This window comes from Labrus bergylta, chromosome 19 (genome assembly GCF_963930695.1).
Source record: "Labrus bergylta chromosome 19, fLabBer1.1, whole genome shotgun sequence".
Classification (NCBI taxonomy): domain Eukaryota; kingdom Metazoa; phylum Chordata; class Actinopteri; order Labriformes; family Labridae; genus Labrus; species Labrus bergylta.
In genome coordinates this window covers 10996452-11017339 of record NC_089213.1, presented here as the reverse complement: position 1 = coordinate 11017339, position 20888 = coordinate 10996452, and the positions used below count along the sequence as shown (strand labels likewise).

The following is a 20888-nucleotide window of genomic DNA, read 5'->3' as shown; positions in this document are numbered from 1 at the left end:
GCCAGACGGAGGAAACTCGTTTTGTCTACTTGTATCCTCAAATCTTATTCTTTCGGTCCCTACCCACAGCTCATGACCATAGGTGAGGGTTGTCACCAAGATCAACCGGTAAATCGAGAGCTTTATCGTTCCTTAAAATGTAAAAATGATTTCCAAAATATAAGTTTGTCTCAAGCTTTGTAAAAGTGTCTCACACTTTGTCATTTTGTTTTGCACTTCCCAGCCGCCATACTTATCAGCCTAAAAGAGTTTTACATTTAACTGTTCGTACTGACTGTTGGTCGACTGGAAAACTGTAACAGTTACAATTGGAAACCTTTTTAGTATTTCATATAATGTCACTTTCAGCCAGATTTAAGTCAGATACAGGCTAAAGTTAGTGGCAGCTCAGCTGGCTGTCTCTAAAGCCCCAGGAGAGAGTATTGGAGAGACACTCTTTAAATACAAATTGCTTTATTAAGAGAATTTGCTGGTTCAAATAACCCGGTCTATTATTTCAGAGAGGACACCTTGTTTATAATTTGTCCGTAAGAAAACTGAATTACTGCTGGTTATGTATGTATTCAACAGTTGGTTAATACTTCAATGCTTACACCAATATGTTTGAAATCCGATTCTGAGGTCTCCTGTTACTTATCCTTTAAAATATCACCACATTGACTTTGTTTTCACACAAAGATTTTATAATATACTCTGAAGCGATGTCGTCGATAACCAACTGCTTGAGCTCATGGCCATAAGACGAACGTCCATGGTCTATTTTTCCCCTTAGCTTGACCTTGCGGTACCAACTGTGTGAGCATGAAAGTTCATCAAAGCTCTCTTTACACTTCACAGAAGCACTGTCACCATCTATGAAATCCGTAGTGTATAGAGCCAACTTCACTCCTGGAAACAGAATTCATTTATTATTGATACAGGGTGTGGAGAAAACACGAACCGAGCCGCAGACAAACCAATTTAGGACGTCCTAAGTGCAGCACACAGTGTCCTCAAACTTGAGAGCGTCCCTGTAAGTTGTTAAATCAAAGCCTTCTCACATGGGACTGTGTTCATTATCATCTTTATTTCATGGATTCATGACGCAGAGCACAGATCTATTAAAGCAGGGTTTGTATTCTGTGATGTCTAATGATCTCATTCCCTCCTCATCAAAACAACAGTTTTCTATTTAAAACACATCATTGTGGATATAATAGTGTCTGTGTTATGTTTTCATGCTTAATGATTCAGTTAATCCAGTGACTGCGATTCAGAGTTGGTAGGCTTAACATGAAATTTGCACTCTAAAGCACTGCTTTGATGGGATCTGACTTGACAACAATTTGAGGAAATGGTTTTTTTAATGTGTTACTTCAAAGCACAAGGCACTCAAGTCAAATGAAAAAAGGTGCTGTATTTGCAATAATATGAGGAAACACTGTAAGACTGAAACATATTTGCTGTATCCGAAATGGTTTAAGGCTGTTGAAATTGAGGTTGGTGTTTTTCATTACCTGGATGTGGATTTGAAATATATGCCGTACATTTTCTCTTCCAGGAGAATCAAAGGGTGTTTGCTTCTCTGACTGGTAAAATATGTGACACAAGAATGTACACAAATAGCAACTCCATCTCTCCACCACAGAAAGTTGAACTTATCTGTGGAAATTTAACTTTAAGTATCAGGGACGCTATGCGGTGGTGCTTTAAGAAGTGGGTATACTCTTAATTTTCACCCTAAATCTTTGTATCTTTAAGTGAGCCATTAGGGGGTTATCTAATATAAGAACACATTGAGCCTCATTCATGAATCCTGCACACTGATTTGAACGCTAATTGAGTTTGCAAAAGATTGAAAGGAGATACTCTGACATGTGGTACTGCAGTCCAAATTCAAAACATTGGAGAGAGCTGTCTCCCCCCCGCTCCCTCCTCCCTAGAGCTCAGGTGCACAAAGGTTGCCAGGTCGCAGACAGGGAAGCGTCAGTGTTTCTGCGTTCTAACCGCTCTCAATTTTTCAAAAGCATCTCCAATATTTATCCTAGTTTTGCAACATATTTGGTCTCGGAGCTTATTTAAATAATGCCGAGGCTTTTTAGGTCAGCTAAATATCAGTTATGTCTGAACCAATTCACGTCGTCTGGTCAAAACAAAAACAAACAATTCCAGACCAGAATTGAAACTTAGAAGGAGGACAAGCACTTCAACATATCATATTTCCTTAATGTCTGATGATATGGTAATTTTATGATTTAATTCAGTAGATATCTTACATATTGGTCTTTTAAGACCCTTGTGGCAATAATCAACATCAACACTGGACCTTCCAGAGAGAGACTTGACACTAAACTACATTTAATTTCCTCAGCTGCTCAGCAGACCAAGATAAAAAGGGGATTTAATGTTACGACAGGATTATAATCCAGTATTTATTGTACTGTTATTGGAACAAAAGGCCCAATGTGTGACTCCCTTAACCAACAGAATAAAAAATCTTTCTATCAACATCAAATAATATGTGATAAACAAAATCGCTGAATTTTTATTAAGGTGCTGCTGGAAGTTGGCAGCTTATTCATAGTGTTAAAATTAAAACATTTTCACAAGTATGCATAATTACCTTTCAGCATTTGCACATTTTAATTAACCCACCGTTGCTCAGTGGTGAAGTGTAATATCTTTATAATTACGGCCAATGTCTAAGATTAACTGCCTGATGGGGGGACTCGTTGGTTTGTGGATTGAACATTGAAATTGAGTGTGTTGCCTTTAAATTGGTTTATTGGGATTATTTCACGATGCAAATTTCCCCCACCCAATTAAAGGTTAACCCCTATTCGTCAACATACCATGGTTGGTAAGAACAGACTTGGCTGTCAGCTCGTGTTTCATGAATCCCCTGTGAGATTATTTTTATTTGATTTTCATTTTTATTGCTTTGAGCAAAACAGGACAAAACTATAAAAAAAAAAAAAAAAAAACATTAATGCATAAGACCCATTGTGTAAGCGTTAAGTAAAAAGCTTTACAAGTAAATTCTGCAAAAGAGATGCCTTTTCTTAGCAGATAGCGAAATCTTTAAAAATGTATCTTCCCTTGATCATCCTAGGGTAAAATACATTTAAGCAAATGGAGATGATGCTGCATCTGATAAATAACAATACATGTCTGGCATTTTAGCTCTTAACAGACAATCCTCTAAAATGTAGCTACATAGGAAAAATGAATTTAGTCTGAGGACTAAATAACACTGTGTTTGTATAAGTTATCCTTTGCACGCACTTTGCATGTAAGCATTCTCAACTCTGAACCCCAGTCAATGAGAGTACTGTATAAATTACTTTTTCAATCTCATTTGTTTAATTACAAACAGTTTACAGTAACTTGTGTTTTCAAGTCAAATATGTGGAGGAATAAAAAGACCCCTGCAACTCCTCTGTTAAACTAAACAAATTCAGACACACTCTGGTGCACAGTCGCTTTACATGATCAAAGCAGCGGAGTCAAGCTCCGGAGAGGAAAATCTCCTCCCTGCTCACAATCCTGAAGCTTGTCAACTTTGAAGTCCTGGCGCTCAGTGTCACAGCCTCCCAGGCTGTTGCTTGACGAAGGCAGACAGATCAGCTATGTTCGCGTGGACGCCCTGATTTCAGCAGCCCTCTGCGCTGCCATGGCCTTCCTCCTCTGCAAGTTTGAGGCTGTGGCCTCCGTGATGCCATGGTAGCTGTCCGTCTCCTGAGAGTCTTCGCTGTTCTGGGACTTGGTGCTGTCCTGTGAGTCCAGCTTCTGCCTCAGTGCCCGGTTCTGTTCCTCCTTCAGCTCCAAATAAGAGCGGGAGAATGTGTGAAAGATGGAGGTGACGGGGAAGGCCATGAGGAGAATGCCGCTCAGGATGCTGCTGAGTGCCACCACCTGGCCGGGGATGCTTCTAGGCACCATATCTCCATATCCCACTGTCGTCATGGAGATAACGGCCCACCAGTAGCTACCAGGGATACTTGTGAACTCCTGCTTGGCACCCAGCTCACTCTCAGCTAGAAACACCAGTGGGGAGAAAAGAGCCATGGCCACACAAAGGAACAGCAGCAACAGGCCAAACTCGCGCGTACACCTCCTCACTGTCAAGCCGAGCGTCTGCAGGCCTAAAGAATGACGAGCCAACCTCATTACGTAAAAGATCCTTAGGGCCCGCAGGACTCGTAGGACTAACCCCACCTTCTCCAGGTAGTTGTTCCCTGAGCCTGTTGGTTTGCCTCCCACTGACATAGAGTCCACGATGAGAGTGATGTAGTAGGGAAGGATGGCCACCACGTCGATGACGTTTAGAGGCGTACGCAAGAACATACACTTGCTCTGCGTCTGAATGAAGCGCAGCATGAACTCCAGCGAAAACCAGGCAACACACACCGTCTCCAGCACAAAGATGTTATAGCACCTCTGGGAGCACTCACCCTGCAGGAAAAAGAAAGAGGACATAAAGACAGACATTAAGAGTTGAGATACAATACACACCTGTACTAAACAACACTGAGTGTGCAGGACTCTGACACTGATCCAGATAAAGGCGGACAGGAAGAACGCGGGATGAAACGTAGTAATTAAGAATGTATTTCAAAGTCAGCGGCTTGAGCTGTTGGGTTGGCATTGATTGGAGAGGTTTATATGTTTGATCTCACAACAAAAAGGTTGTTGTGTTATTTCACAGAACAAAACACCACAGAGAAGATGCCGAAAGATCCATGAAACTAACGCTTTGATTATCTTAGCAAGTGAACTTCACTGACTGAATACGTTTATTTCTTCTTTTTATTCATGTTTTAAATGAATCATGTATTACATCGAGGAAATTTGACTTGACTGTTAATCTAACCTGTACCCCTTGCTATCTACTGTAGCTACTTGAACTTGTTTCATGCTTTTGGTCCCAGTTGCGGCATGAGGGATGCTCCTGCAGCCACATGTCCAATGTGTCCTTGGGCAAGACTTTTAACCCCAAGCTGCTCCCGCTGCTTCTTCGGTGGCATATGAATGGGATCAGTTAGAGCTGATGGTCACTTTACAGAGCAACCTCTGCAAACAGAATGTGTGAATGTGTTGGTGTGACCTGTAAAAGTGCTTTGACTGGACAGAGGAGTAGAAAAGCTCTATCAAGCTCAAGTCCATTGACCATTATTTTTCAAATATTTATTGGAGGAGGGGCATACCTATGATGATGTTGATTGGTGTCTTGATATTTTTTTTTGTTTGCATGTTTTGTTTGGATAGGCAGCTTTATATATGTCCTTTTAAATGGGGTTTACCTTGCCTATTGTCACATTGGTGTTTCACATTTAGAAAAAATAAATTAAAAAAAAAAACTCAATTAGTGGATTTTTCACAGTCACCACAGCTGAAATGTTCTATCCTTTTATGAAAATCATTTTTTCTCAGGACTGCTAGAATAGTCTTCATAAATATTTTAAAATATAATTATAAGAGATTACACGGTTATTGTGTCAAAGTCACCCTTGGGGGGGGAACAGAAAAGTGAGCTCATTTTTTTTTTGCATTTACTTTTAAGTGTTATATTAATGAACAAAACATAATCTTTGCTCTGTTGGTGTCAGTTAATTATGTGCAGATTGATTAAAGCATGACGATATATGGAGAGCTCAAGCAATGATGAAAACTTTCTTCACACCGCTTTAAGCTTTTTAGTGTCTCCTCTCAGGAAAGCCATGTAACACTGTGAAAGAAGGATCTAAAAGGTTTCACACTTCTCTGAAGTCGTTTGTAATATTTGGTGGCTCAGATATTCATGACCAGAAATTTGAGATTGTGTAAAAACATATGATGACAATTTGGAGACATATACATACTCCTTGGTTTGAAGAGTTATCTCCAGGTGTTGATGTACAAAATGATGAATATATAAGCAAACCCTCCCCTTTAGCATTTGCCTACTCAACAGATCTGCTCCATAGAGACATCATTAACTCCCTTCGCAGTAAAAAGTCCTTTCAGATTGAGCCTCATGCATTTTTCAGAGAATACATTTATTTTTGCACATTGCCATTTTCTTGCCCTTGAGACATCAAACCGCTAAACCCATAAAGAACCGTGTATCACTTATCTGCAAAGCTGGAGGAGCAGCTTTTCACACAGCAGCGCAGCAACCAAAGATGCAGCCTGGCTGTTCTGGCTCAAATAGTCAAAACAATGAAATAAGACAAAAATCATAAGCATAGAGCTAATTAAACCATAATGATCAAAAGTGAAACAGATGTACGCTCTAGAATTACATTAATTAGTGAAGTCATTACTGCGAAAGCAGGGTAAAACTCAACGTCTATGATCGACTGAAATGTTCAGAAATAATCTTCTCTGACAGACAAAGATGTTGTTCCTCCAAATATCAATTTAAAAAATATTTGGTCACAACATTTAGGGGAAACAGTGTGGAACTGAATGTGCAACGCTAATGCAAGCTGTAATTTCACAAGAACTGCTTTCTAGCTTGCTATTAAAAATCCTGAAACTTACACTTAGCACATAAATGCATTCAATTATTAAAACCTATAACACTGATTTTGAACAGGGGCTCTTGAAGTCTTCCTTTAACGTTGAATAATTAGTTAATTCAAGTGTTGATCTTTCTGTTAATTAAAAATGGTCACATGTTGCTTTGTCAACTTTGTTGCTTTTTCACAGACTTCTATTGTCCCAGATTATTCATTCTAATGACTCTTTTGGGATCCCTTGACTCAAACGGAGGAATAGTTTTCAAGCGTATGGTCAACATCAGCTTGCTTTAGTCCTAACTGCTTGATTGATAGCATTGAAGGGATAGTTTTTTGTTTTTCTTAGGTGGGGTTGTATGGGGTATAGTTAATGTCTTAGACAACAGGAGATATCTGTCAGCTCAGCCTTTTCAATGAGAAACCGTCCGGAGTGCCTGGATGGAAACTTGGCTATACACCTCAAAGACGAGGTCATTTGTACCACAACATTTGACAAATTTTAGGAAAATCGACCAAAGGAAAAACAAAAACGAGCACATATTTTTCATAAGAGAGGTGCATGGGAAAGCAATGTATCCATCAGAAACTTACAGGTAAACTCCCACACACTGTCTAACTTGCAGACAAACATTTATTGGCCACGTCTCGGTGCTAGACCTTCATCAGACAAACAGTTTGATAATGCCCTTCAAGTCAAGGAGGACATCCTGTATGTGTTGCATAAGTGCAAAAACAAAGCAGCTTGATGACGGTAAAGTGCTAGGATTTTTTCTCTGTAGAGCATATACTTACCCAAATGGTCTTTTTTTCTTAAAATTAGCTGAATTATGTTGCCCTGTCTACAGCAAAATATGGCCTAGCTGTCATGGCGGCACTCCGGTCAGTTACTCTATAAAGGAGCCAGGATGACCAGCATCTCCTGTGGTTAATACACTTTCTTTATCCTCATACAACCTGACCTTAAAAAAAACACAGCCTTTAATATGAGCATTTAGCTATAAAGAGCTGCATGGCTTTATACTGTGGATACATTTAAACCTTTATTTAAATCAATTTCACTCGTTATAAAAACATTCCACACAGTTGCCTATCAAAATGTAACATTTCTTCATTCTGAATAGATTGTATTTTGGAAGGAATAAAAATGTAACTCGAAACCAGTTTTTCCTAGAATTAAATTCAGAGCATGGGGAAAACAATGTTCTGTTATTGAGCATAAGAGAGTCTCATTGGATGAGTTCCACAGTTAAATGAAAATAAACAGTAGGGAGTCTGTTCTCTGCCTCAGCACAGCTCCCAGTCCCTGGCCAGCTGCTAACAAGCCGTCATTCTCTGTTTTGAAATGTGAAATGATAAAATAACTGTGGGTTAAGTGCACAATTTGTCAACTTCAGTTTTAGGGAATTTTTAGTCTAATTGGACCTGAAATGTTTAAATAAAGAACACTTTCTGTTCGAATTCCCCCATTTCAAATGGCAAAAACCTTTGGATTGAATATAGAGGCAACAGTGTTAGGTTGAATATTATTGTATTCACTTAAATTGCCTCTTAATCAGTTAAAAAATAAGATTCAGATTTAAGTTAGTCGACCATATCTCCTCATATATCCTGTTTCTCTCTCTATACAACTTATGACTTATGACACAGTGTTTTCAACCAGGCATGAAACTCTCAGCAATCACAAAGGGACACAAGTCGCAGTGAGACAAGAAAGCATCAGGCAAAAGTCAAGAACGATCCCCACCAGTGAGAAGCTGAGGGAGGGGTCATGATTAAATGGTAAAACAAGTGATTCACCGGTGTGATTGTCGTGCACACAATGAAGTAGGTTCATACTCTTTTCTGCTCGCCTGCATGTTCTCTTCCGTTTTTACACTATGGCTGCATCCAATAACACCAGCGCCTGACTTTGCTTCCCTTGCTGCTTGGATATTGTGTAAACATTACAAATTCTTCTTCTCATTCTTACATCATGTCCTGCACTCCTGAGACTTCACCCCCAATCCCTATACGAGTGTGACTAGCAACTCTGTAGAATTTCAGGGGCAGGCTGTCTGCATGTCTGTCTGCAAGTATAAATATAGCGTTTCTTCCCTTTTTACCAACTTTACTGTAATGGAATACAGAATGACACAGCACTCTTGAAGCTATGCCACTGCAGCAGAAATTCAAATTAGCACTGAGATCCTACCTCCAGCCACATGCTATAATTTTCTATCCAAAGTATTATGACTCCTAAGCCAAAACGAAACACGCTTCTGTCCAATTCCTTGGGGAGCTCACTCAATTACACATGTTTACAAGTATTTTCCACACTTCCTCTGTCATCTGCTCCTCTGCGTCCACAAGGGAGTCTGTTTTGCTTGTGACACACTGCAACTGATACAGTCCCTCTCTTGTAAATTGGGCAGCTTATTTGCATAGTTTCTGGCTGAGTGCATTTTCCACTTCCTAACCTCTGTTTTCTACACTGAGAAGCGTCTGATGTGCGCACAGAAGATCAAATTAAAAGAACACGATTATCCGTCTGAGCGATCATAGGACTTTGACCCTGTCACAATGCAGGAAGCGACATCTCGCCGCCGATCCCACAGAGAAGTTGGAGCTGGTGTGAGTCACAAACAGGCAGACATCAAGTACTGGGCTGGTTGTGTCTTTGGCACACCCATGCTTTTAATGGATTTATTTACCACTCTCATTTATCCACCCCACTGGCCTCCGCTGGCCTCTGCTGTGTGTACTCCGTGAGTGTTTGTTCTGCCAGCCAGATTGAGTTTCCACACTTTTCCCTTTCTTCCAGACACCATCTTAATATGCTTCTACAAAAGCATGAATCCCATTATAAAACAATAACTTGATTGTGTGTGAATCCTCTCGATTTTATGGTCGACCGAGTGCTTTTCTATCCACAAGACCAGATGGGAGACTTATGGTAATATACCCCAAATCAGGATTGTACAGCCAGTGTTTGTAATGTTTAGATGCAACACTGATGTAAAAGCAGATAAAAAAAGATGCATTTCTCTATGAAAAATGTGTTTTTCTCCTGTTGACGTAATTTGATATTCATAAAACAATCAGCTGTCATAGAAGTGTTTTCATCAATATTTAAATAGATTGAGACCTATTACTAACAAATAGGATGAAAGGAGCTGTATTACTAACAGTTGGTGCTGAATATGTTTATTTTTTCCTTCGCTTATATAGCTTAATTACATGATTTACACAAAGTAAACACTTATTTGGGGTATGCACTAAAAGACTTAGATGTTTGCCAATTAAAAACCGATAAACTGTAACTTACTATAGACTGAAATTCTACACATTCTTTGAGGCTAGTGATGTGACGTCCTAGTGCTTCTTGCAAGAAAGCTTGGAGGGGCTTAAATAGAGGCGAAGCAATTACAGCGATATATACTAAGTGTGAAACCAGCAGCAACCTCCGGGAGTGCAAAATTCTGCAGTGTCGAGTGTCCACTAGAGGCCGGCTGCAGAAGCACTGGTAGTCACATACACACCCATTCAAAAAGCCAGTTTTTACAGCAGAAATGAACATGTTTACATTTATTGGTTCAATAAATGAAATTGGTCTAATTAGCTCATGAGTGGATTGCCTCACACGATACAGGGGGGTGGGAGGGGGGTGAAGTTTTTGAGAACTCGTCAACTTTGATTTGAAGGATAAGCATTATTCACAATAAGGCGTGTAGCTGGCCTGATTGACAGGCGGGCGCGGTGTAACGGTTTGTCAAGAGCCTTAAAACCCGCCTCAGCTCCAGCTCTCAACCTGTCGTTAGGTTGACTGAAAGCTAGGCTGAGACAGGATTTCCAGCATGGAGACCGCCATCTATGGGACTCCAAAGCCCCCTGCAGGAACAGATGGGTGATGTCACTCAGGCTTCATCCATATATAATATTTACTGTGCATGGTGTTGAGCAACACCAGCTTTGCCGTGATGTATCACGATGCATTGCATGAGTAGCCCAAGCCTTTTTCCTGCCCAGATAAATCTTTGTCTTCTTCTTCATCTTCTGCTTCTTCCACCGTTTTCTCTTGCTTGATTTAAATTCAGGAAAACATTTAACATGCGTTTTCATCCGTGACGTCACTCATATTACGAGATGCCGTATTAGCTGTTTGTAGTCTGTGTTTTTTCTTCTTCTTCTTTTCAGCTCATTTGCAACTCGATTAAAGCCTGAGAATTTAAATCGAGTTTGGGATTCTTTTTCTTGCCACAAACGTTTGTACTGTACATGTCAAATGACAGCGCTAGTGCCAGAAGATAAACAGATTTTGCAGCGAGGCCCCAGAGACACAGACAACATTGGCAACAACTGCAGGCATCTCTACACAGTATATTGTATCCATAACTGAGATAGACGGAGATTAGGTTGAAACACAGCAGAGCAGTCCCTTCATCTAGATGTGCATATGCCAAACCAACTGGTTGGTAATATGAGCGAAGCTTTCTCAGTTATGCAGCAGAAAATATGTCTTGAAAACATGGCTTTCAACGTTTCAGACAGTACGCTTTGATTTTAGAGCGATCAATATGGGGAAACATTTTCCCAGCTTACTTTCCCATCTAGCTACCCCTAGGTTTAATGTAAATAAACTACTTCTAAAATAAAACTTATTAACCAGAGTTACAAGGTATTCACTATAATACTACAAAAAAGGTGCAAAAGATAGTGAAGAGAAAGAAGTTAAATAAAAATATGTGCCCGCAGTATGACAATTAACAGAAGAAAGGGCAAAAAAAAAAAAGGACAATAAAAAATGTTATAGAAAACCCTGCCGGTGCAGCTGAGTTTTTAAAGGCTCTCTAAACTGGGGCACTGACTCAGCTGATCTGATATTGAGTGGGAGTTTGATCCACAGCGTTGGAGCTAAAACAGTAAAAGTAAGATCCCCTCCCCCTTTGTTTAACGCCTGGATCTTGGAACTCTGCACAGCATCTGATCCTCTGATCTGAGGGGCCTCAGAGAAACATAAAAAGTCTTGACATTTTTGACATTTGAGCCAAAGCCAGATAATGAAGAGATTTAAAAGTAATCAATGGAATCTTAAATTTACCTCTAAAACAACAAGGAAGCTAGTGTAATGGTCGGGACTGGGGTGTTCCCTATGTGGAGAGAAAGTCTGACTGCAACAACTGCAGATTGATAGGTTAACTGCTGCACAGGTAAAGCAAGTAAACAATAACAGGTATATCTAGGCTGACGTAGATGAGGGATCTGATTTGTTTTTTACAGTAATTTGGAATTACAACATATTTTAGACGGAGGACTTCATACATGTTTTAATGAAAGGACTTTTTTTTTCAAATAACAAACTAACATTTGCAGCTTTAACAGGACAATCAAGCGGCAACCTCCAGTGTTGAAAAAATGGAGCCAATGTGAAGTGCAAAAAGAGTGTAGCTCCTCAAGTGTCCACATGTGGGCTGGTTGCAAAAGCGCCGCAAGTCACATACACACCTATTCTAAAATGCCCATTTTGACAGCAGAAATAAAAATGTTTACAGCCTGGTAGAAAAAAAAAAAAATTTGGTCTGAAAAGTTTGAAGTTAGAAGTCGGAAGGATAAGAGTCATGAATAATTAAGGGCGTGACTGATGTGAGCGCAAGCAAACATGTCGTGGCTGATGGCTAGGAGGGTTAAGGCCCGCCTTAACTCCATCTCTTTGCTGGTGCTCAGTTGACCAAAAGTTAGGTTGAGACAACATTTTCAATATTGCAAAATGTCAATGAATGTGTCCCTTCAGTAACCAATGGGTGACATCACTGAGGTACTGGGTGGAAAAAATATATATTATCCTATCGCATCCTAACTCTTATTGTCAATTTAACTTAGCATGTAAGTATGTGTCATTATAAATGCACACAGAGTAAAACTGATGTGAGAGCGAGTATGTGTCATTAATGTTTGCAGGTACTGTATTTGACAAACTGATCACTGAATTGAAGTAGGATTCCAAAATCTATAACAAACCATTTTCTGAGAAAAAAAATCCCTGGCCAGACATAACTTTGATTCAAAAAGATGAAACAGCTGAAAACCAGCGAATAGCTCTTCCTTGTTTCTATATAACATCAGTATGCAAAGCAGCAATACACAAATATTAACAGAGGCTCATTTCCATAGGCAGAATTCTTGTCCCTTTCTGTTGCAGTTCATGTAAACTGGATACTTTGCATAGCCCACTAAGCCCAGAGAGGAAATATTGTGTATCTGTGTCTAATTATAACCCTGTAAAAGACTGACAACCTGTCACAGGCTCCCCCCACAGTTAATGATATATTCAATAACCATTAGAGCTTATTTAACCAGTCAGCACATGAACTCTTGCATATACTGTCAAGTTTATTTACCTATTCTTATCTTAAGTCCTGTTCCACAACCCTTAAAAAATGACTTTCAGGTCACATGAAATCTGTGACACTGAAGGTTTAGACTAAAAATAAATGTTAGAAACTGGATGACTGAGAAGGAGACAGACACCATTTCCAAAAGCAGGATAGAGATAAACATGCCTCAGGGAAGAGTCTGGAGCTTGCTGTGGTCATTTTACACAAAAAAGACCAACGTTTCCATTAAGTTAACAGCTTAGTGACCTGTTCAGTATCTAATCATTTCTTAAAATGACCGAATAATAATACATTTCCTCAACATTGTCCTTACAAACCAGGCCGTCTGAGCCTCGGTTAAGTTCCTCTGGTGGTTTCCGTACATGATTACGATGCAGAAGCTTTTAAGGTTATTCTGCTCATACTCAGATTCAATAATTAGAAAAAGTCCGGAACTTTTTAGAAAGATTTCAATAAACATCATATATTGCAAGATGAGTAGGTCTAATCCTCTGTTGCCACAGAGAGTGATCCATTTTTCTTTATTATTAACAACATTTATTTGTTTATCAATGGCTTGCAAACACTGCTATAACTCATATACACAGAACATTGGCTTCAACCCAAGCAGTTTTGTTGCTTGTCAATATGAATTTATTGCAGTCAGTTCTCGGGGAGGGCAGAGGAACTTTATGGCCTTAACAACCGCTTTCTGTTCCTCCCTGGACCAGGATATTTTACCCCCTTAAATCTTCAAAACCTCCATGTTTAGCAAGTTTCAGAATTCAACCACAATGTTCCCTCTCTTAAAGGGCCTTTATGCATGTGTGTCACCTGCATCTAGTGCTGTGCTATTTTCACTTCTGAACACATTAATGCATTGTTCCCTCTGGACACCAGATAATGGTAAAGATGAACAGCCCGCTGTCCACTCTGCAACAACAGGACCCCTGTGTCTTCACTCTGTAAGCCCATACACTGTTATGTATGTCATGTTTATGTGATTTCTCCTTTAAAGATACATCCCTTCCTTTTATTAATATGAATCCTTTTAACCTTTTTATCTTTCTCTTCTTTAAATGTTTGAGCCTTTAAATGTATCCCTTCCTTTTATTAATTTTACTGCTCTTAGTCTTTTTTTTAATTCCTACTCCTTTTATCGTTTAACTCGTCAGCTCTCTGTTGCTTTATTCATTTAACCAATGTCCCGCTTATCCCTTCTTTTTATCTTCATTCTGTGTTTACAGCCTGTGATGTGATGTCGTCCACTCTCCCTCAGTTTTAATTTTGTTCTCTCCTGGTTGATTTTAAACTAATGTTCCTTCATTGTATTGAACTGCCTCCCCATACCTGCCTGTTGGATCTATCTTATTCCTGTTATTTGCATTTATACAATTTTGCCCTCTCTGTTTGGCCCCTCTGTTGATCTCTGTTCTGTTGCTGTGTTGCTGTATTTGCTCTGTCTGTCACAGAACTTTGTAAACATTTGTTTTTAAAGGTGCTATATAAATAAAGTTATTATCATTATTATTATTATTTATGTTCACTGCAGCTTGGACAGCACAAATTCCCCATGGGGGTCATTATAGATTCATTAGATCTAACCTAATCTAAAGTATCACAGATGGCTGATGTCTGACAAGTGTACACTCCTAATAACACATCACTGTATCTGAGAGGTGCTAGAGGGGGAGTAATGTAAATGTTAATGAAGTGGTTTAGGTGCAACATCCACATGTGCTTCTCTACAGCTGAATCGTTTTCTGTGATCAAGCAAAGAGACAAACTGATTAAACACAACGCCATGGCAGGAAGAATGTGTTTACTTTAATGGGTAAGAATTATGAAAAATTAAATTAGGCTGAAAATAATATCCTTAAAACCGATCATTGTACTACATGTGCAGCACATTTAGACACAACTTTAATCTCTAGGGACTCAAAATCCTTACCATGTTGGGATTAGATATCAGCAAAACTACACCCTTATACCCCCAGGAGACCATCACTCAAAGTACCTTTGCTTATCCAGACAGCAAAGTGCTTCGTTATAGGTTAATCTGATTTTAAAAAATCAATTTAAAAAACATTTTGGACATTACCGGATGTTTTCTCATTGGCCCTGAGAATGCGTCAGCTGCAATGTTTGCAAATGCAAATGCCTCTATGGTAACAAGAGAGAGATTGTCTAATACTTTAAGTCAATGACGTGCAATCTTCATGTGATGAGTGGCTTATCAGCAGGCGGTGTTGCAGCTCCGCAGGGAGGAGCAATTAGAGCAAGCTCAACTGAAGCATTTCTGTTCACAGGAAGTCACCTAAAAGGTTGATGAACTACATTTCCAACCATTTTACTCACAGTTTTAAGGCTCTATAGGTTAAACAAAAGAATGCACTGAACTGCTAAAGCACATGAAGGAGAGAAAGATAATTGTTGGAGTAAAATGATTTATATTATGGCAGTTGCAGGTACTGTAGTGAGATCAATATTCAAACATAAAGAGTCCATTAACCTTTAGCATATTTCTACAGGCTCAGTTCACCCATACTATAAAGAAATACCCCAAAACAAACCTTTTTCTCCAGCTATCTGTTCCGTCTCAAGGTCTAATACACAAATCACAATCATATTCAGGCCCACACACGCCCATACAGTTGGACTGCTCCACGTTGTCTGCTCTTGTTTTGCTTCTGAATGTGGACAGAGGTAACCTGCATTGCAGAGCTGTGCTATCATGCTGTCAGAGCACTATATTGTCCACATAAAGATGATGAACTAGGAGGTAGGGCTAAGTAATTGATAGCGTTTTATCGTTATCTTGACATGAGCCTTCGTAATAAATACATCGCACAACGATGAATTTATCGCATGAATAAAAACAACTTTCAATGTAGTCAAGCAGAGCTTTCTCACTCAGTGTGTAATGCACCTATTGGTCAGAAGCCTAGGTATAACAAACTATGCTGTCTAGAGGTGAAAAAAAATCGATTGATTTAAAAATCGAGATTCTTCTCTTCTAAGATTTAAAATCGATGCATAACTTCCAAAGCTATTTTTTTTTGGGCTAATCGGTCCCTCCCTGCTAGCTCTTTAACTCAGTAGAATGTCAAATAGAGCAACAAGAAAATTCAGCCAGTCTCTCAGATGACTGGAGTAGATCCTGAAGTATGTCCTAATTCATCGATAGACTTTGAATCCATGGATTAATTAATCCAGAATTGTTTTGAATCGAAAATGGATTCTGAATCGAATCGTGAGACAACCTAAGATTCCCAGCCCTAATGCTTTCACATCAATTTGATGTAGCAAACGCTAACTATAAGCTGCCCTCAGATTTACTGTATTATTGCAGATTTATTGGTGAAAGAAAAAGTCAATTTATTTTGAATGGTAAGAAAAACCTATGGAAAAAAACAATGATATTATATAAAATATGAAGAGGAGTACACACACAAAGTGAGTTTGACTTAAATGCAGTCCTTTTTCTTTATTTATCGCAATTTTAAATAATTTCATCACACATTGCATATTTTTCTTGTATCACGCATACCGATGGGAAACTTTTTAAAGTGTATTTTGAGGCCAGCCCTTGAAAGATATATATGAGTTTCACTGTTTAAGACAAACTTTCTCGCTAGAGCAAGCAATGGCAACTCGAAGAAAACAAAAACACTACCATCCTCATAACCTTCCGCCACAGTACAACCACAGCATGTCAAAATCTCCCCAAGTGAGACTGCATGACTAAAGTTTAGCTAAGATGCTAACACTAGCAAGCAGCAGCACAAGCAGACCCAGAAATTAAACACTTTTCTTAGTCACAACTCAGCGAAGTCTTTGACGAATCAGATCATCTTGTAAAGGAGAGATTCTCATAACTGGTATCTTAACTTTCACTTTGTCTGCAAGCAGAACTGGCTTGCTTGGTGTTATATAAGAGCTGGTGAGAGCCACTGAAAACGAGTCAAGAAACTCTGCAAGTCGTTTGATTACATATTATTTCAGAAAAATATTGAATTACTATTCTTTTAAAAATAAAACACAAATATATTCTAAGGAACTGCTGATTGCAAATAATACCCCAGTTATTGTCAAGGGAATGTAAAGCCCTCACAAAGTTTAGTACAGTGGCTTCAAATGGTTCTTTTGAAGATTTAATGGTTAAGCTTTTGGTAAAGCTCAAATGGCACAAATTTGAACCTCCTGCAGGAACTTTGGGTTTGTATGACACTCGGTGACCCCCTGTGAACAAAGGTGTACTACTTATCTCTTTGCTGAACTTGTCTTCTACCTGCAAAAGTAGAGTTTTCTATTGGAAAATCTCATCCATTTGTTTTTTTAACAGTCAAATATATCACTCACTGTGAATCTTTGTCTTGCAAAATTGAAAGACTGTTTTTGCATCATGCTGTTATTCACTTAGCCTGACATCCTACCATAAATAGCTCTATTGAAAATAACTACATTTTAATCAATCTATTTGAGAATTGACCATGCCTGACTTTAATGCAAAGCAGAAAGCAATGCTTGCAACACAGCTTCAAGTAATGCTTTATATAGCATTACATTTCCATGCAATACATTTTCCTCACTCTTTTCATCAACTATACATCATGAAACTGACAGTACAGAGGGTGTGATGACGTTGTAGCTTTAATAGAAATATTCCCATTGTGATTTACAGTTTGTACTTAAGAAAGGAATCCATCCTCTACTCGACAAAAAATATTCACCAAACATGGGATGAGAAACACAAATCATCAGCTCCATGATGGATTGCACATTAGTCTGCATCTGAACAGCAGTATTTTTTAACTCTCGGACAGGGGGAATGAATGATGTGCACCTCGTATTTTCAGCATAGACAGAAGTCGCTTAAATTTTCCTTCTGCTTTTGCACACATTTTTCTTCCGCCCCTCCACACCCTCTGCGCTCCAGCTTTCTTTTTTGATGATATATTACTTGGGCAGGGTTGTACTTTAAAGTGGCAAGGATTTACATATGAATGGAGTGTACAGAGCTCTACGGCAGAAGCTAAGTCACTGAAAGGTGAGAGCCACAGTCGGGCTCTTTCTGGTGATAAATGGGACAAGGACACGTTCTTTTAAAAGACGCTTATGGGAGCAGAGTAAGCGATTGTGAAGGAAGAAATGGACAAACACTTGAGATTCTTAATCCTCTATTCATTCAGAGGGTGTGGAAGACGGACCATGAAAAGTGAACGGCATTATTGCTTCTTCTTTGCCTTGTGTGTTGGAGAAGGGGGATAGAGAGAGGTCTCTCCACTGAAGCCACTGAATGCTTTTCTAAGAGCCACATTAGATTAGACAGCCAGGCTAAGTGCTTTCCATTGCATGTAGCTTTTGGAAAACTTTTGGTTTCTGCCCGAACTGTCTACTCCTGCTCAAAAGAATGAGTTCATAAACATGTCCACTTCCTGGATTAAGGCTGCATTACCCTCCTGTTTCAAAGTGCAATTTAATTTAGACTGGAATCCTCACGTCTGACTGCTTCATGAGGAGATTTCATTTACTGGCAAATAAAAATGTTGAGATGCTTTGAGTGTCTTTTATGGCTTCCATGACTGTATAGGCGAAAGGGGTCTTTCATGCTGACAGACCAACAAAGAATCATAAGCAACCGACTCTCCTGTTCCCCTCAACTCTATAAAGCGCGGTACCATCTCTCGTCTCATTGTTTAGGTTTTCTGGCCTCCAACTTTTTTCACCCACAGCAGGCAACTGTAACTGATAAGATACCTTCCTATCATTACAAAGGACACACTTGAAGTCGGCTTTCTTGTGAACATTCTGTGACATTGAGCAGCTAAAAAACTGTATATTTTACCTTGTGAATCTGGAACTGATTTCTTGTCAACAAAAAAAACCCCCACTGTGATGTTTTTTGTAAATGTATTAGAAATCCCATACTGTATATGGCAGCTTCTTTCAGCAAAAAAAACCCCCTCTAAAACTAGCTCTACACTTCCTGTCTACGAGAGTGTGCTGCATCCATATGAGAGAATTAAAATCTTCTCTTTTTCCAAGTTTACGAGGTAATAATCTGTGAATCATGAGTTACGTTTATATGAAAAATAAAACATCTGCTCTGTTTTTCTGAATTATTAAGTCAAAGTCAAAGTCAACTTTATTGTCAATTCCAAAATATGCCAGACATACAGTGGAATCGAAATTGCGTTTGTCTCAGTTCCACGGTAAAATGAAGATGTATATCGTGTTAATATAATGAGTTGCTTGCATTTCTCGGCACAACAACAGCATCACGGCTTTTATCTCTTAATGTCTCTCGAGTCATAACATAGCCAGCCTTAATGCGTTTCCTTAATGCATCACGTTAACATCAGTGACGCATGAAGTCTTATCAGCAGCAGAGCTGATCCTGACAGCTCAGAGTAAGGTTAGCATCTGAACTGCAAACATAAGTTGCTTCAGCAAGCATGTATGTTACCTGAAGACCCTTTCTCCCTTTGATTCAAACCAAAACCAAAATAAAACTGGGTTAAAGTAAACAGTCTGGGTATGTTTGCTACTTTATGTGGTCTAAATGTGAGCTTCTGTTAGGTCTTGAGGTAATCGTCGATTCAGAAAAACAGGTCATAATTTATCTTTTTTATTCTTCATTAAAACTTAACTCATAATTCAGAGAAAATTTATATTTTCTCATTTGAATTATGCAATGTGCGCCCGTACCTGCCTGATTACAAATGGCAGACAGATAAAAGTGATCTACTCTGTAGTGAATGAGTCAGCAGCTCTCTGCAGTAACTGGACCACCAAATCAGCGAAAAGTCGAGTGAATAATTCCATAAACTACTCAAGGTTAGTGCTAATGTTACTTCCTAACTGCTTGGTGTGTAAGTAGGAACCATGAGTAACCAAAAATGTCACATTGATAATGTATCAAAAGTACATTTATTGACTGATATTGCCTTTAGATTAATCGTCTCGTTTTGACGGGGTCCAAAATACGTTTCAAATACGCTGCGAGTCTATTTTCGACGGAGTACGCTGCAGGCACGCGTCAAACTTGACAAAATAGAACAACCTTGACAGGAAGTCAGACAAAGAAGCGCACACAGCGTCCGGTCAATTTCAAAATAAAACATGATATATGGACTCACAACCATATTTTCCATCACTTTATCAATACTAGGGCAAAACAGGCACCAAATGAATGTTTTTTTCTCTTTATTCCTGCGTGATCTTGTAGTTCTCCTGTGATGTGTGTACAGCATGCTTATGGCTGCGCTCCGCATCGCGGAACACAGATTATGTGGAAATCTTGGGTAACGTGCAGTGCTGTTGCATTCATACCAACAACGCTGGAGCCGTAAGTGAAACCTCAAAAAACTATACATGACAAAACAATAGAATATAAAAATACAATATACTACAATAAATAAATCTGATGAAGCGTTCATTTCATTACTTTCATAAGCATAGAGAGATCTAAGCAGATGCAAATGACTGGCTATCAAAGCTAATGAACATTAGGAAGCTGTGTAATGGAGGGGGATGAGTGGGTGGACTCAGCTGAAAGTGATGTGGTAATTAGCCAAAGCAATTCAGCAAGTTGAGCTGGATTCATGTGTTCTGTTCTTTGAATGATTTGCCTGACATGTGTGTGAATAAAGACAATCCCAAAAGCAACGGCCACTCACAGAGCTTATGTCTGCTCGGACAAACACGTCTCCTAACATGGAAATGAAATGAGGAGACACTCCACGGCCAGTTCTGTCTGACACTATGGTATATACCACGACTGCTGGATTATAACACCCGGCAATCATGGGCTCTAACACCCTATTTTTCAAATTGAGTTATCGTGAGAAAGTTCACTTTGTCTCCTTTTTCCATGCTTTATTCATTCATGAGCACAAGGACCAACTTCCAGACAGCCTGAGGCTGTAAGTGCACTCACAATACTTTTCCAAGCAATGTTCTTTCACTGATGTGCCTTCTCATATTAACTGGTTTGGCATCTGCGGTTGGCACTTTGTTCTGATTTGCCCTCTCTAGTGTTTATTGCAGTTAA

At 39.2% G+C, this 20888-nt stretch overlaps 1 protein-coding gene across 1 annotated transcript in view; it reads right to left on the bottom strand.

Annotated features, from left to right (window-relative positions):
* Nucleotides 1-1047: 1047 nt before the first annotated feature.
* Nucleotides 1048-20888, bottom strand: part of kcng2 (potassium voltage-gated channel, subfamily G, member 2) — a 35387-nt gene continuing 15546 nt past the window's right edge. Inside the window, exon 3 of the mRNA XM_020644102.3 lies at nt 1048-4434. Within this exon, the coding sequence (XP_020499758.1) occupies nt 3607-4434 (828 nt within the window). The 3' untranslated portion in view covers nt 1048-3606. The remainder of the gene's footprint in view (nt 4435-20888) is intronic.